At 31.3% G+C, this 17,471-nt stretch overlaps 2 protein-coding genes across 2 annotated transcripts; both read left to right on the top strand.

Annotated features, from left to right (window-relative positions):
• The first annotated feature begins 273 nt into the window (after positions 1–273).
• LOC134270314 (B-cell lymphoma/leukemia 10-like) lies at positions 274–3,147 on the top strand. The gene is made up of 3 exons (XM_062752533.1): positions 274–453; positions 895–1,174; positions 2,231–3,147. Exons 1-3 carry the CDS (start codon positions 289–291, stop codon positions 2,419–2,421), a joined length of 636 nt encoding a protein of 211 aa, XP_062608517.1. The 5' UTR covers positions 274–288; the 3' UTR covers positions 2,422–3,147.
• Positions 3,148–11,183: 8,036 nt separating this feature from the next.
• LOC134270315 (B-cell lymphoma/leukemia 10-like) lies at positions 11,184–13,526 on the top strand. Its single transcript, XM_062752534.1, has 3 exons — positions 11,184–11,406; positions 12,746–13,037; positions 13,298–13,526. The coding sequence occupies exons 1-3, from the start codon at positions 11,362–11,364 to the stop codon at positions 13,405–13,407; spliced, it is 447 nt and encodes a 148-aa protein (XP_062608518.1). The 5' UTR covers positions 11,184–11,361; the 3' UTR covers positions 13,408–13,526.
• The last annotated feature ends 3,945 nt before the right edge of the window (positions 13,527–17,471 follow it).

The following is a 17,471-nucleotide window of genomic DNA, read 5'->3' on the forward strand; positions in this document are numbered from 1 at the left end:
CATTTTTCGAAAACTTGTAAATTACAGTATATATAAGTTTTTTTTACATTCTTTTCAAAATTTTCTATCATATATTTGTAGTGCTTTAGGGTGAAAAATTTCGGGGGAAAACCGTTTTTCCAGTTTCTATTATTAAAGTTATCTATGTCTCTGCTTTCAAGTTGAAAAACAACCCTAAAGCTACTAGAATTAGGGCAAACACCCGTGAAGTCAGTTAAAACTTTGCCTTTATTCGGAATTCAAGATACATCATTTTGTCAGTAACGGGATTTTAAATTTTACTACTCGATGACCCCATTTTCTGACAAGGAAGTGCATGGTAAACAAATAGGAACCGAACACTCATTCACGTATTGGGAAAAAATTACATATAATGAGGTACAATTGATGCCATTCATTATGAATGGTAAAAACGTGTCAGAAGAAGAGATCCAGTACGAAGTCAGCTTAAATGTAAGTATCTAGCATTTCAGATTTTGAGTTCTTTATCTAGATCTCATAGGGGTACAAAACATTGTGTATGGAGACTCACTGGGCTTAAAATTTATCAAAAAGCTCTCATAAAAAACAAAGTACGTTATTGACCATATTTGGCCGAGAAAATTAACGATTTGACAGTTGTGATATTTTGTATTTATCTATGTTTTATTTGTAATAGGACCAAATTATGTTAGCATTTTATCACAGCAAACTTAATAATGATCTTATCCCTGAACATTACTAATCAGCTGGTTACATTCACTTCTATATAAGTTTTAAGCGGGAAAATATGTATACAGACGTGTATTGTTTATTTACATGTATTAATATCAACAATGGGCAAAATTTCAAAAATGGTAGCAATATATATAATGAATATCAGCTTAAATAGATTCATTCCCTTTCTTATTCCAGATATTAGAAGAACAGAGATTTTACCTTTGTAAATACCTGGAACCCCAGAATCACTTTGCTTACCTGAGATCAAAGCATCTCCTAACGGCCGAGGATGAAGAGGTGATCAAATTCCAAATATCGAGAAAACAGAGAGCCGAGAAATTCTTGGACATCTTGCTTCAGAAGGGACCAATGTGTTACATGGGACTAGTTGACGCAATATTAAAAAATGGAACACAGACATTTATAGTGACGAAATTAAACCAGGAATATGAACGAAAAAAGATACAATTACACAGTAAGTCTTCTTTCAATCCTAATAGCATAACAATAGTCAGGCCTGTGAGGATTATATGAACCACAGTCCTTTAGATCGCTTAGAAAAAAAAATTGAGGTGTTGAAAAAATTATACACAAAATTTTTTTTAAGCGATCCAAAGGCCTGTGATATGAACCATTTGCATTATGAATGGAATTCTAGTAAACCATTATGTCAATACATACACAATCAAACTTCGTTATCTTGAACTCGATGTGACCAAGAAAAAAATTCGAGATATCCGAGGATTCGAGATATCCAGGGGTAAAATATTTTAAGAAGAAAGAGGTTGGGACGACATATATATATATATATATATATATATATATATATATATATATATATATATATATATATATATATATATGGTATTGGATATATCAGTATTCAAGATACTTTAAAGTACAACTGTACTTGTAAAACTGAATTACGAAAGACAATTTTTTTAAATAAGAAAAACAGTTAACCAACAAACCAAATATATTTCTGTGTCTTCATATGTAAAGATCGCTATATTTTTTGGAAATGGTGCTAATTAGAAAATACATTAACTGAGTGAATTATTCTATAAAACAATTAATAGGAGGGGGAGAAAGGTATGTTGTTTTTTTATGAGATTTAAAAACGAACCAATCAGAATTAATGGAAGCAGCTGTTGCAGAAAAAAATACATAACCCGCGTAAGCGGGTTATGTAAATTTTTTCTGCAATAGCTGCGACCGTTAATTACAGTAATAACAAAGAAAGAAAGACATTTTATTGTTTATATTTTATCTTTTTAAATAATCATTTAAAGAAGGATTAAAAAGTTTAATTATTGTATTAATAATGCGAACGTCTTTATACGTTTCATTGATGGAACAGCCACAGATCAAGAAATCTGTACAGGCGACATGCCTAATGTAGTTCATGCAGTGATTAACGCAATGGGTTTTTGGTAAGAAATAAAGGAGAAAATATTCAGTGGATGTAAATATTCCCTTATTTTGTTAAAATATCAGACATACACTCTTTAATATTTTACCATGTTTGTAGATTTACTGACGGGTAGCAAACCTGTAGACCCAAATGCAAATATAGATGTGGATCCAGATTGTTTACCAGAGCCAAAAGTAGGGACATTGCTTTACAAGAGAAACGAGAGAATTCCCGTGGAAACCCCAGAAAGCAAACCATCCTCCTTAGAATCTGACAAATTAAGCTATAGGGAAGATTCACAAGCATAACAAATAGTATTTTTTAGACATTCAATATTACATTCGTTCATTATTTGTTTTGACTTTTTGCCCCTGGTATTGGGGAATTTTAGGTTTTTTAAAAACCCTGCATTGTAAACTTGCCATTCGGGATTTTTCCTGGCCTGTCTCCAATCAACATATTAGTGTGGTCAATGAAAAAATTCTTATTTCGGGGTTAGTGGATTTAAATTTTCAGATCCAAGATCTTTTTTAAATTGAATATGGTCGTTTTGCTAGTGTCTGATGTCCTTTTATTACCGCTTTTTGTTTGTGTAAAAAATGGGGAATTTTCCCTGGGCAGTGGAAATACTTGCCGGATGTTTTCCTTTAATCTTTCTTAATCTATCATGTGTCAGTGGTTATCTGTGGACATATTTTCAACTTTTCTTGCTAACATCATACATAGTCTTTAGGTTTGCTTTAGCATGTTTAGTGTCAGTAAAGAATGCAGAAGTTGGTATCAATGAATTATAGGTGTCCCGAGTTCAGCGCTTTTCTAAGCTGTAAAAGTGTATCACCAATTGCTTTATACGCAGGTATCTGGAAATCAGACCACTTTATCCCTACATAAAACACCGGTTAACGTGTTAAAGTGAAATATCATCAAATTACAATATTTGACCTCTACCCGTTACAGTTGTAATATGACAATTATGTAAGTATTTATTACATCCTCACAAAGCAAGGTTTTGTGATTCTCGAAACTTCACACAAACGTTGTGTGGAGTTCCGAAATCACAAATCTTGATATTGTGAAGATGGTTTTATTACCGTCACATATTTATGTTGTGTGATGAAGTACATGTATAAACAGGACATACGTGTACATATTTTTCAATCAGATACATGTGATATTAATTTTCAAAAACGCAATTTTTTTTTTTGCTCCGAGCCTGCGTTTTTTTGTGGAATTCTGGGCCAGATATTACTGCTCAATCAGAGTAAGTAGGTGTATGTGTTCATTATTTGTCTAAAAATAAAATTACGGGCGGTATTTGCATATCTACACATGTACAGATGCTCAGACATGTAAAGAAAGGACTACGATTTTTTTTATCATGTACATGTTTAGAGGTTGTAAAGTTTTTTTTTGTTTAATGTAACTGTAAAAGTGCACTAACAATTATATGTAAATGGGGGTGATTTCAGTTTATGTAAATTTCTCATTAAAAGCTATCGATTGACAAATAATTTTGTGTGGAATATTCTTCATTATTTAGACTGATTAAAATGGCAATGTATTTCTACAATTTTCTTCAATTATGACACTATGCAGTCAAAAGACTCTATAGTTTTACTTAAATATCAAATTTCGTGAGCTCAAGATAAAAGTTGATGTAACATTTTACAATTTATATTGTTAAGCTATTAAGTTGTGAATAAACACTTATGTAACTTACAAAAAAAGACGAGAGTGTTGTGTTTTTCTCATTGAATTGTTTGTTAGAGTTTTAGTACTTGGGTTCGCCATTTTAAGTGATAACAATTCAGTCCTTCTTCTGGGTAAATACGATCACATCCGTCTTCTCTTAATAAAAAGTCAAACTTGTGAGTGTAGTGCAAGCTTGCCTGGTCATTGTCATGAGGATTGCACTGTCATTGAGCACGAAATTTAAAGAATATCAAAATATAAAAGAAACTCATTGTGTGAATTTACAACGTAAGCGGAAATTGTTTCGAGTGTTGTGTTAATTCCCTTACAAACACCAAGGCGGAGACCCTAAAGTACTGACGGTTGTTATACTAGTACAAAAGTATACAGCCTCAAGTTTTATTTCAGACTTGTATTCTGACTATTTGTACTTTAAAACTTTGATATAGATAAATTCTGAAAAAGAAATTGCCAATACTATAGTTTTACTTGGCAAAATGATTATATCGAAATTTCAGAAAAGTTGCTGTAAGGGCAAAATTCTAATTATATTTCTTTGTCCTCTTTTGATTCAGGATAAACTAGACGTACTTAAATGATACCCCCGCGCCTCCCATATGATTATAATGGCAAAGTCCATGTTTTGCAATGGGAGACCTGAAATAAAGCGTCAGATCAAAAAGTAAAAATAGAAGGTGAACAATGGTATTATGTAATAAACAATCTGTTAAAGTATCATTCAACTTAATCTTATTCAGTGGTATTGGAGGAGTTGCGAATAAAAGATATAGGTACCCTTCAATAATATATTTAAAAAAACATTAGCCATACTCATGTTTTGCACTGGGAAACCCAAAATGTGTGTCCGATCAAAAAGTAAAATAGGAGGTCACAATGGCACTATATAACAAAAATTCTGTGAAAGTCTCATTTATTCAGTGGTAAAAGAGGAGTTGCGGATAAGAGATAGGTACCCCAAAGCGTAATAGACGGACGTACAGCTGGACAGACGGACGTACGGACTTCCCGATCATTAATACCCTCTCGCTTTTCAAGCGGGGGTATATATAAGAATTGGATCAGTAGTAGGTGAGAATTTTTCCAGAAAATGTTTCCAGTGCAGAATTTTCAAAATATATCTTAACAAATGCATTAAAAATAGTTAAATTGCATCCTGGTTACATGTAAAAGAAAGTTTTCAGTAGGACGATTTTAGCCAGTCGGTCGTGAACTTGTACTAAGGCCAACATTTTTTTATTTCCTGTTTTACGGTAATTTTTTTCAAAAATTTGAGTCGGGGGGTCGAAATAAAAATAAAATCTTCAAATTCAAGCAGTCGGTCAGAAAAATAAAAATAAAATAAACAAATGTACCATTTTTTTTTATTTTTTGAATTAAGAATGGAATTGTACCGGTAGGTGGATAAAATGTATCTTGTCTGTTGAAAACAAGAAAATATTTGCTATAACTTTCTATTATACATAAGTATATTAGGTTTTATATTTCTAAAAGCTGGTTCTAATCCACAATTTTTTAATAAAAAAAGAAGTCATATTTGTTATAGTAGAGTGGTAAAAAGGTTGATGATCCACAATTAATATTTACATAGCAAGTAAAATTCCATTTTGAATCGTAATAAGTTTGATTAACATTATAATAACGAGTGGAAGTTGTGACTCGAATTTCCTCAGTCACGTCACTTTCTACTCTACAGTGTTCTATTCTCTTTCTACAAGTAAAAGAAAACACTACTGTATTAAAAATAAGTTTAAGAATAATCTTCAAGCCGTATTTCAATGCTTTTAAACAATTTTCAAAGATAATACGTTCTTAAAACCTCCCAAAACAAGGGGTTGACAGAATTCATTTATTCCATGAAATGAAATATGGTCTTTCATTAAAAGTTAATCTAAAATTAATGCTTTTTTCTAATAAATGTCATGTCACTTTTTAAAATGACTGGGTGCATTTAAAAAATTACTCTACGATTCTGATATTTTGCCGCTAAATTTGATAGCACAATTAGTTTTGCCAACTGTGATTGGATGGATATATTTACTTAAATAGCCAATGACAATTCACGTTTTGAAAGGCTTGTTAAATCTTTTACACAAATTATCTTTTAAAACAAAGTAGGGTCGGCGCTGCCGTAAAACAGTAAATAAAAAATGTTGGCCTAATCACTGTAAGATTATATTTGACGTAAAATGTATTATAAGAATTGACGCTTTTATACACTATTAGGTTTTTTCTCCCCATTATAGAGAAGGATGATCCACAATTAATATTTGATTATAGCCGGACATTTCCGCCTTCCCTTCCCTCTAGAACGTATGGTATTCATTTACATGAAATGAAATATGGAGATAAGAAACAGTATTTGAGCTTTCAATTCCAATTTGATAGCACAAATCGGGAGTAGAATAACAAAAAATAACCAAAAAAAAATCCGTAGACCGGTCACATTTCGAGTGATCCTTATCATGATGAGCAGACTGAAAAATCCGTAGACAATTTAGTGGGTAAATAATGGTGTAAAAATTGGTATGAAACACATTAATGATAAAGAAGATGGGGGAACAAGGTGGGGAATGCCTATAGCGTCTGATATTAAGAAATCATATTCAATATGTGAATTTAGTATTTCAATTAACATCTAGTTATTAAAATTTTTGAAATTATGAGCAAAAAAGACTTTTCTAAGAGAAAAAAAATCTCGTAAAATAATTTTCTTTCATAAAATTAAAAGATGTTTTTCGTGGGATTCGAACACTAGCAATAAAAATCCGACGTATCAATAGCATAATGCTTTCAGACTAATGCATTAACCACTTTGCTACATCACTTTTGGTGATTTTGGACATTTAAATCATGTTTGTGATATGACCCGCGACTTAATGGGCTTGAAGTATTTCTCGGAAAGATGCGAATGTTGTGTTATAAAAGTGTACTTTAAAGGTATAGTGGGTCATCGCTCCATATTTTTGTAAATCAAAAAATGTGTATTCTATTGCAAACTTTTAGGATCATCTTTCGAAAAAATGGAACGAATACCCACTCATATTGAAAAATTTTGTTGAAGTACGAGAAAATGATCGTTTTTGTTCTTTTTAGTGTGTGTAAGCTTTTTCATAGGCAAATATTTTCTGTTTTTGTGAGATTTTTGTAAATTGAAGAGATTTTACATAAAGAATACTTTAATATAAGATGAAATATCAAATAAAATTTGGATTTAATTGAGATTGAAATTTTCACTTCTTATCTGTCGCACTATAGGCACTTCGCCCACCTTATCCCCCCATCTTCTTATACCCGGTACTTACTGACAAAGTCACTGTATCGATCATCGAATTAAAGAAATTATTACTTCAAATGAAACTGTTGAAAATATTATTTCAGGAACTCCATTGGCTTATCTTCCCTCATTTTATAAATTGTTCATGCGCAGGACATGCTTCTGAGTATCAAATGAATTGAGAGAAATAAATTCCATATTGTATGTGACAAAGGCATATTGCTACATAAGTAAATATTAATAGGGATGTTTGCAAGAGAAATTTGAAGTCTACACGTTTACCATAAAGATTTGTAGTTAGATTACTATTAACTTTTTTCCAATAAAATATCCATACATGAAATATGTATACGTGTCTTACTCTTTGGTATCATTTAATCCAAGTTCATTGGAATATATCGAATCGGTATAAGAATAGAAATTAATAATCAATGGTAATTGATAATACATCGTATATATAATTAATTATCTAAATGACGAGTTGAGGGTCACAGCCATTGTTCTCTAGATCTACTTGTCTTTTGAATAAATTCTGCTTCATAAATACAAAAATAGGTCTGCTATTAACTGGATGCAATTGGTACCCATGGGAACATGGGAACATTTTTTGGAATACTAGTATTAGTATCTGATCTCCAAAATCTACACAGATATTGTCAGTTAGAAACTTTTTAAAAAAAATCAGCATACATATACTCTTTTATAGAATTAGAATGTTTTAAACAAAATAATTTTTCAAATGACCAATAATGACAAAGTTTGTAAATTCAAGAGTTCTATACTGAAGAACAGTTGTCCACTATGTCTAAATATCATGGAGACACCAAAAAGCACCGACTTTAATCAGAAATGATATTCTTTACTTCCTTTCTTAGAATTTTTATTTCCTACTATCTCAGCCAAATGGCTATTTCAGAACGCAAAATAGGAAGTATGAAAACCAAACCTCAGTCCTACTTTAACAGTGCATGCAGACATTTAAAACATTCACGAGGAAATGACAGGTATTACAAACAAAGCTGCAGATATCGGTCATTTAAGAAGCACTCTAAATTAATATTAAAATGATTGCATTCGGGGATATAAAATTTAAATGTGTAAGGAAATAGCTTTCTCCCTGGCATGTCTTGTAAAATCGATATTTAAGGTAGGACACAATAGATAGGCCAAATTTTTCCTCAAATTCAGTTTTCCTAGGATGCAAAATCTCTCCTTATATATGATATGAAAAACAAATTTTGCCCACATGATCTGAAATATGGCCTATCAGACCCCTGTAAGAAAATTGTGAAATTATTTTATGACTTGAGAATGTTTTTTTTAGAATTATCAATTGATCTATTGCAAATTTGTATAATACTTTTATGATATCCTTTTTTTGCAAAAATTTGAATGGAAAATTTGAGTAAAATATTAAGTAAAAATAGAACATACGTAGCATCGGAATTGAAAATTCACATGTAATATCCGACAGTTTAAGTTTTCCTAAGAAAAAAATGTATAATTCAATTTTTACAAAAAATCAACAGAATGATTCTAATGGATCCTAGAATAAAATGTGTAAAAATAAAGAAAATTGAACCGATGGTTTCAAAAATTTATGGGATCAAAAAAATTTTAATGGCAAAAAAACGAACAGATTCAGTAGATAACGTCACAATATTTGACCTTTGACCTCTTGATATGACCTTGCCCTTAGTAGTACATAAGGAATGGAGACTTGTTATATATGTGTCCAAATATCATTCCTGTACTATGTATGGAACAAAAGTTACACTGCAGTTTATAACAGACTGTCACATGCTTGTTTATTACACTTAGTTAGCATAAAAACATTCCAAAATTTAAACATATAAAATTTGATTTTTTACAAAATATGTTAAAACATACCAAACCTTATTATTTTTCTTACAGGGATCATTCATTGTTGTCAATATAGTAATATTATTCTTCTTTTCTCCGGTACTTTTTAAGAAATGGGTTAAAATAGAATCCACGGGTGTTTTGTCCTACCTTAATGTAGTGTTTATCGTTAACTGAGTTTGATGTAGGCATATCTTGGCGAACTTGTAAACTATATTTTGAGTGATTATAGGGATATGGACACAATTACTGCTAAAATGTTCAAATTTATTTTTCCATGTTTTTTTTAGGTTTACAAATACTTAACTTAGGCATCTTTTATGATTTTCAAAAATTTGAATTTTAGTTGTCGAAATACAAGACCTTTGTTATGTAAACAAGGCCCGTGCAATGTTTTTGTTTATGGGTTAAATATATTGATGTATGTTCGTTAAAACAGTTTCTTTCTTTTTTTTCTGATAAAGAAGTTAATTCTTAATACGATTAGACAGCTTTTGATTATTTGCTGAATCTCGTCTTGTTATTTTCTCTATGTAAACAAAAACAAGGCGCGAACCTTGTTTACATTACGAAGAAATTTAAGTTCTGTATCTCCTTTGTAATTCAATAAGGTTCAAATTTTTGTTGATCATTTTATTGCCTTATTTAGAAATTTAAACATCAAAATTTGTTTTAAAAAAATCAGTTTAAACTGTGTCCATGACCTTTTAATGAATCGACTAAATTTTGAAACTTTAAGGTCATATACTACAATTAGTAAATAATTATCAGTGTATAGTTTTATATGATGGTTAACTCGATATAGAGATCATGTTGGAGTATTTGTAGATTTGTCTGGTACATGTAGTAGAGGTGCAGTAATTATATGCTGTGTAATAATAAACTCTAATTACCCCCTCCCCAAGTTTTAAAATACTCTACTATAGTGTCTTTCCACTAATTTAAAAAAAAAATAAACTTCGTTACAGGCAAAATTCTAACGCGAAAAGAAAGAAAAGGAAATTACACAAGAAACTAAGAATGATGGGAACTAAGGGGTTTGACAGCAGATCTATATGTATATCATCAGGGGGTTGACAGCAGATCTATATGTATATCATTGTTGAGAAACGATCTGGATAGAAAAAAAAGTTGCTGCATAGCACACATAATTATGTTTTTCGTGCTGCAGTTATAGTTATACGTCTTCTTACATAAGCGTCGGAACGAGGGAGGGGGCCTAGGGGAGCTTAAATTAGCCTCCCCCCCTTTTTTTTGCAAATATATACATAATATAGGCATGTATTGAAAATTGGGGTTTACCTTTTTTTGTTGGTTTAGCCCTCCCTCTTTCAATTTGCTTCTGACGCCTATGTCTTCTACTCTTGTTTAAACAATGGCTGAAAGTTTTAGGCTTTACGAATCTTAAGAATGATGAACCCAATAAACGAACAAACTTTAAAATGGTTATAGAAACCATGCGATGTAACCTACATGACTAAATTTCAACAATAAACTTAAATAGATTAACATTAAAGACCTGCCTGTTATCCTGTGATAGTGTCGCGGTCCGCTTTTTCCTTACCGGAAAAATATTTATATTCTAGTATCGATAGTTAAAATATATATTCCCAGACTGAATGAGGGATTGGTGGTCAGTTCTGATTTTAAACAGTATCCCTCAAACGAGGAAGCTGTTTCTAGCGCAATACGACTAATTCATTTCTATATGAAAGGAGCTTGGATTTTTGACTGAATGAAAAAGCAAATTAAGAAAAACTGATTCAACACTTACACAAAAGGCTTTATCATTAAATTAAAATTATTATTATATTATAAAATATATAAAACAGAATAATATTTTTTGTTAAATGCTAGAAATGGAAATTTTCGTAAATCGTTTATCAGGTTAATTCAATTCACATTCTTTTTGATTAAGATTTGATATCTGTTCGCTTATTATTTTTTTTTGTTTCTTTTTGGTTTTGGAAAGTCTCAATAAATCTTTAAAAATGAATTTTAAAACATGGTCCGAAAAGAGGGGAATAAAAAGCATTACCTGTATTCCATGTCTTTTAAAGTAGGTTAATGTAACATACAAGTAGAAATATAAAATCTTATGAACCCAGACGCCATCAGCACAGATAAACAAAACAATCGTTAAACGATGATTGAAAGATTACATTGGTACACAGTTATATGGTACAAAAAGATTATACTAAGATCAAAGGATCACGTTGTTAAAAAATCCCGGAACAAGTCTTGTTTATACGAAGGCTTTTAATGTGAACAATCGTCCTACACAAGAGGAAGTGTAAAAGTGTGGAGATCAGCCTAATAGGGAAATCACTATTAAACGTCGGGGAGGAAAGAGTGGCGAGGGGCCAGCAGATGTAACGGTAGAGAAATATAGTCTAATATGATGAAAAGCAACAGCATCACCAGCGAGGAGTTGGATATGGAGGTATGAACATTTTCGCAAAAAATAATTCTTTAAAGTTACCATTTCCATTTATACATGTTTTTTCAAAATATATATACCATAGTATATTATTGGATATTTTCTTATCTATGTAAATGCAAAACATGACATCTGCTTCGCTATACTAGTATGTTAATGTTATTAGGTCATTTTCTACAGAGTATTTAGATTTGAATCGAGAGTCACGTCAAAGGTTGCACTTATACTGTTTAGTGTAAGAAGGATATGGAGAAAACGAACAGTATTCAATATCTCAAAGTCAATAAAACAAATACAAAATAGGAGCAGAGCAAAGAAGGACATCCGAAACATCAGAGGTGGGATCAGGTGCCATGGAGGAGTGAGCATCCCCTGCTGACCAGTCACACCCGCCGTGTGCTCCTTGTCATGACCAGGAAATAACGGAAAAATCCGTCGTCAATTCAGTGTATAAATAATGGACTAACGATTAGTATGAAAAACATAAGTCAGCATTTGACTAAATAATAAATTGCATTTGCTGACAAGGTCATTGTATCGACCATAGAACTACGAAATGATGAAATTTAAACGAGACTGCTGATATTCTTTGTTTCATCAACTTGCTTGTCAATAATTTACCTCGTTTTAGAAATGATTCATACGTAGAGCATGCTCTTGCGTATCGAATCAACTGAGATATATACTCCGTATGCAGGTGATGAAGGTATATTGCTGCATAAGTAAGGAAAGTTGACGATAGAAAAGTTAAAGTCATCACGTTTATCATATAGCTTGGTTGTTAAATTACCATTAACGTCTTTTTCAAGTAAAATATCCAAGTATGAAACAGATGTGTCAGACTCTGTGGTATCTTTTATCTCAAAATCACCAGGGTATATCGTATCGACGTAGGAGTGGACATCACTATTGTTAATTGACAATACGTCGATATACCGGTATCTAAATGTCGAGTTGAAGGCCACAACAAGTGTTTTCTTCTTTTCACGCATAAGATTTTGCACAAATTCTGCTTCACATGAGAATAAAAATAAATCTATAACTAAACTTCCATGTGCAAATTCCTTTTCAGTTAATTTTATTTATGAAAGAAAAATCAAGCTGAATATAAAGCCAGACCTCTATTGACGCTAAGGCATTTAGCTTTATAGGTCTAGCTTAGTCAGGAGAAAATATACAATTAGAAAGAAAAAAATATACTTGGCATCAGTCTTAATTCCACTTTTGAAAATAATTCAATTGAGTGAAAGCTTCAAATAATTTAAGATTTTACATTTCTTGTAATTCTGACACTTTTTAGAAAGATTTAAGAACAAAAACATTCAAAAATAACATTTTTCAGATTCTACAAATTCTGGAAGATCAGAGATTTTATTTGTGTAAATATATGGAACCTCAGAATTACTACGCCTATTTACGGTCCAAGCACGTGATGACTGCTGAGGACGAAGAGGAAATAAAGTCTTTGAGAACTCGCAGACAGAGGGCAGAGAGATTTCTAGACATACTCCTCCTCAAAGGACCGACCTGCTTCAAAGCGTTAGTGGACGCGATACTCAGAAACGGGACTCAGCCTCATCTGGCAGCAAAACTCAACAAAGAATACGAACGATTTAGGAGGATTAATTTGAATGGTAAGTAAAGGGTACTGGGGAGGGTCAACTTTGGATGGAGTGGTAGTGTCCTTTACCAAAGAAATATTTTTATGCCAAATTTAGCAAAAGAAATAGATTTTTTTGTAAAGGACATTAACAGAGAAGTGATTTCATCAAATGATAAATTTCGAAATTTTAGTATTAATCAACATGCGTGCAGGTGTTTTTAATAATACAAGTATTCATTATTTAGTTGATCTTGTAACATTATACTTCAGTGTCTCAATTTACATTTGTAGATAAGGGAGCGGATCTGAGACATAATTCTGTGAGAATAGATTTGGACATAGATGTAAACTTGCTTCCAAAACCTGTTATATCAAATGAAGAAAAGAAAATTCTTTGTTGAGTGACTTCTACTTTATAAGAAGGAATCTACTTCGAACTTGCTGTGCATGATCTTATATTCGAAATCAGTGACTGAAATCTTTCAGATCTTTATTCCAATAAAATTATACTTTCAAGAAACGCTAAAAAATATTTATTGGATTTGAAGAAAGTTTTTTTTTTCATATACATGTGAGTGTATGTGCACAAAATGAGTGTATAGTTCATACAAAAAAAACCGTGGAAGAATGACTTGTGGATAGAACCCCCATCTAAATATGACTATTTAAATTTCACATGTTAGCAATTATCTCAACTTATGAACCATGTGTAAATTGATTAGTATATACATGTACTAGGAATATGCTGAATACTATACTATTATATCACACCTTGTTAATAACTATTATATGATCTGTTTAATAACATTTCTGTCTGGAATAATAAATATATTTTATTTATTGCACTTATTCATCATGTGTACAACAGGAAAAAATTGCCAAAACCCCCAAATAATCGCTCCACAAAATAATACCCCACTACACTTTATATTGAAGAGAGACCTTCCTCCAATTCCAACAATAGAATTTACGCTATTCCGGATTGCGTCCAACTTTTCTGGCCTAGTGGTTCTTGAGAAAATTGTTTAAATATCCCACCCATTTTTGGCTTTTCTTGATTTTCTCCTCTTGTAAGAGGATTTCACCCTTCATTTTAACAATTTAAAGCAATATGAGCAATTTTGATCAGAATTGAAGAATTGTACTTAACTATTTCAAGGACAGAGAAAAAGAATATTTATAAACTTTTGTTGCTCATATTTGCAGTAGAAGAACTATTTATAAGCTTTGTTTGAAGCAAGATTACATTATTGTCGTCCTGTACAATATTGACTTCTTTAATAATCCTACATATTTGATTGTACAAAAGTCTTTTCTTCTCAGTTCTGAAATGGTTTAGTACTTAATTTTAGTCTAATTGACCATAAAGGTTAAAATTACATAAATATTTTTCATAATAATTAATAACACATTTTAATAGATAAATAAAATTTTCAAAAATGCAGCTCATATTGCTTTATATGTAAACTACCTTTTCACAAGGATTCTTTGTACAAACTTTTTTTTTAATTTGCCCAGTATACACATGTAGTTGTTGAAAGTTGAAAGTGAAAAGTTTACATGCAGACAGATGGACGGACAGCTAGGCAGCTAGATAGAAGGACAATAGGTGATCAAAGGATTTAATAGTGAAGTGAGACTGAGATCAAAAGTGAGCTCATCTAAGTGTTATGGCCCCCCGGCCAGAAAAGCTTCCTGGAGCTTTCATCTCAGGTGAGCTAAAAATGTATCTCCTACTTTGGTACAATGAACGCAGGGATAATCATGCTTTTGGCATGTACATTTCAGAATACACATCAGCTTAGCTACCAAGTTTTTTTTCTGTATTTGTTGTACAAATTCACCAAAGTAAAAAAAAAATCATCAATGAAGTATTTTTTGAAATTTAATCATTTATAAGCACGTTTTTGTTTTCAAAAATACATGTATAATAACCGTACAAGTGACTCTTATAGTTTAGAAACCGTACAAGTGACTCTTATACTTTAGAAATCAATGTTCATGTACTCTTATATCATTTGTACTTCAAATAGAACATCAGTATACTTATAGTTTAAAGTATTAAAAGTACTGTTAATGTATGCCTATATATCGTTAAATTCTTTAGACACTTCTTGATTTGAAGGGAAAAGAATTCAATTTCTTTAACATGTTGGAATGGGAGATATGGTAGGTTGCCTTAGAATCTGTGAATTGAAACAGGTCTCTCAGATGAATTGCCACTTAGAGTGAAGTATTAAATTTTTAAATAAGTTCATCCTTTCTAAAGTGTTATCATATGGGAACTAAAGAGTCGCACTCAATACACAAATTTTAAATAATACTTTTGACTATAATCTTACTGCAGTTTAAAAGTGAAATATTATTTTACACAATACTTAAGGAGAGATTCTTCTCATGTTTGTTAAATTTAAAAATTCTTAAGACTTTTCACAGTTTCTATAAATCAATATCACTAAGCGGTGGTATCAGTTAGATATAATCTAATTAAATTTGACCATTTGATTTAAGGAATCAGGTCAGGGTCATTTTCTTGTCTTTGGAAATTCAAAGAATAAAAAAACTACAGTTGCCAATCATGGGATGCCCAATTTATTAGAGATTAAATGAAATTGAGTTTCTTTTCATTCAGAGGGCAGAAACCTTCAAAGTCAAATAAATAACTATAAATAAATAGGTCATAGCTAACCTTAAGTCCCTCTATTTTCCTTAAATTTTCAGAGAATTCTTTTTAAAAATTCAATGGCAGACCACTGCATTGAATGTATCATAATTCACTGTTTGATTTATATAGTAACCTTGGAATATTTCTTTATTTTGTATGAAAATCTTTTTGGGTTTTATCTCAATCAAATGATACATCTAAATTACATGTTTGATTCATAATATAAATGGGCACTGTGACCTTTAACAAAATTGTAAAATTCATATTTCCTGGATCAAGCACAGGCCAAGTAGTCATTTATCTAAAAACACTTTTAGAAATCTTTATACTCAAGGGCATCTAGCTGACAAACTGTTTGTATCACTATTACTCAACAAATAGCTTGCTATTTTAATTCTTAGGTTATATGGTTCTAGCACTAGGGTTTGGGTTAAGGTGGTCATAATAAAAGTATAGATAATAGTGCACATGTACCTTTTTTTTAACATGTTAACTTCTAGGAGACAAATTGCATAAGCAATGTACTAATTGTTAAAAGAGTCCTAGCCAAACTTAACTTTTGTCACATATGAGACAAAGCCTCCAGTTCTGATTTCAGTCTGTGGTAATATATCCTGAGAAACTCTTGAAATTCAGGTGACTTTAAAGGCCCAGTGTTTTCAATAAGAGCCGGCAACCGGCAAAATTAACCGCCTGTACGAGAAATTTTGCCGGCTATGAAATTTCCGTCATTAAGAATAAGATTTTGCCGGGGCTGATACGTGAAATCCATAGATTTTATCGCAACTATTTCCATGATTTAGAGTAGCTTCCCTTGAGTGCGCTCTTTTTTCAAGGAAGTTTGATTAGATCATGTAATGGCGGCGCGGACAACGAATATTTGAGCGAAGTCGTGGAGAAACGTGCTGCTGCTGCTGTAACACATGCGTTTGAGATCACATACATTAAGAGGCATAAAGAATGGTCCCTTCCAAAAAGATTTGTTTGTGTTTTATAATTTTCGATTGAAAATTGATTGTGCGGCAGCCTTAATATTAAGTGAGGGGTTCCCCGGTGAAAAAACGGCAAATAAATATAATTTTAAGCCCTTACGAAAAATGTTGAAGTCTTACAGAATTTCCTCAAACTGAAAATCTCAGACGTAATAATTACGAATAAAAGTCTTAATATTTTGATCGTGACTCAGACGTACATGTAGAAATTCTTACAGAATTTCCTCAAACTGAAAATGTAAAATTTTATTCTCATTTATTCGTGTAAAGATATTGAAATACAGGAACAGTATCATTTTCACATTTGGGAAGGTTTTAATGTACTAGTATTTTGTATCAAATTCCATTTTCTTAATTATTTTGTTCTGACAATCTGTACATAATGAAAATGCCAAAGTAAATAAGTTTTAAAATTATTTTATGAAACGTCTAAGATTGCAGAATATTTCAAATTTTTGGAGGGTACTGTACATCACCAAGTGTTAAAAAAATTACATTTTTAACTAAAAAACTTTTTTTTTGAATTTTGAATAAAAGACCTGACTAATTTATGTGAAACACACATATGTAGTATAATATTCTACCACAGACAATTGTCTGTACTAGAATTTCATACTTTTAAGTTGTCTATATGTTTGTATAGACACTTAGTTTTCAGAAGAAAAAAAACTCAGTCTGTCAAAAAACTGTCAAACAAATCTGTGAAAAGGTAAAAAATGTTTCTAATTGGCTTTTTAAGGTAATATTTGTTAATTGATAGTGACAGGAATGTGAAAAAATGGTACTTTTTTAATAGTCTGAGAGGTAA

The sequence above is a fragment of the Saccostrea cucullata genome, unplaced genomic scaffold (genome assembly GCF_032062105.1).
Source record: "Saccostrea cucullata isolate Sc308-1 unplaced genomic scaffold, CSIRO_AGI_Scuc_v1 ctg203, whole genome shotgun sequence".
NCBI lineage: Eukaryota > Metazoa > Mollusca > Bivalvia > Ostreida > Ostreidae > Saccostrea > Saccostrea cuccullata.

What these genes read in the sequence shown, in the direction of transcription:
- LOC134270314 (XM_062752533.1), top strand. Translation starts at nt 289, where the DNA reads ATGACCCCATTTTCTGACAAGGAAGTGCATGGTAAACAAATAGGAACC. An exon ending in AGTACGAAGTCAGCTTAAAT is followed by an intron (nt 454 to 894) that starts GTAAGTATCTAG and finishes TTCTTATTCCAG; the next exon opens with ATATTAGAAGAACAGAGATT. An exon ending in AAAAAAGATACAATTACACA is followed by an intron (nt 1,175 to 2,230) that starts GTAAGTCTTCTT and finishes CCATGTTTGTAG; the next exon opens with ATTTACTGACGGGTAGCAAA.
- LOC134270315 (XM_062752534.1), top strand. Translation starts at nt 11,362, where the DNA reads ATGATGAAAAGCAACAGCATCACCAGCGAGGAGTTGGATATGGAG. An exon ending in GCGAGGAGTTGGATATGGAG is followed by an intron (nt 11,407 to 12,745) that starts GTATGAACATTT and finishes AACATTTTTCAG; the next exon opens with ATTCTACAAATTCTGGAAGA. An exon ending in TAGGAGGATTAATTTGAATG is followed by an intron (nt 13,038 to 13,297) that starts GTAAGTAAAGGG and finishes TTACATTTGTAG; the next exon opens with ATAAGGGAGCGGATCTGAGA.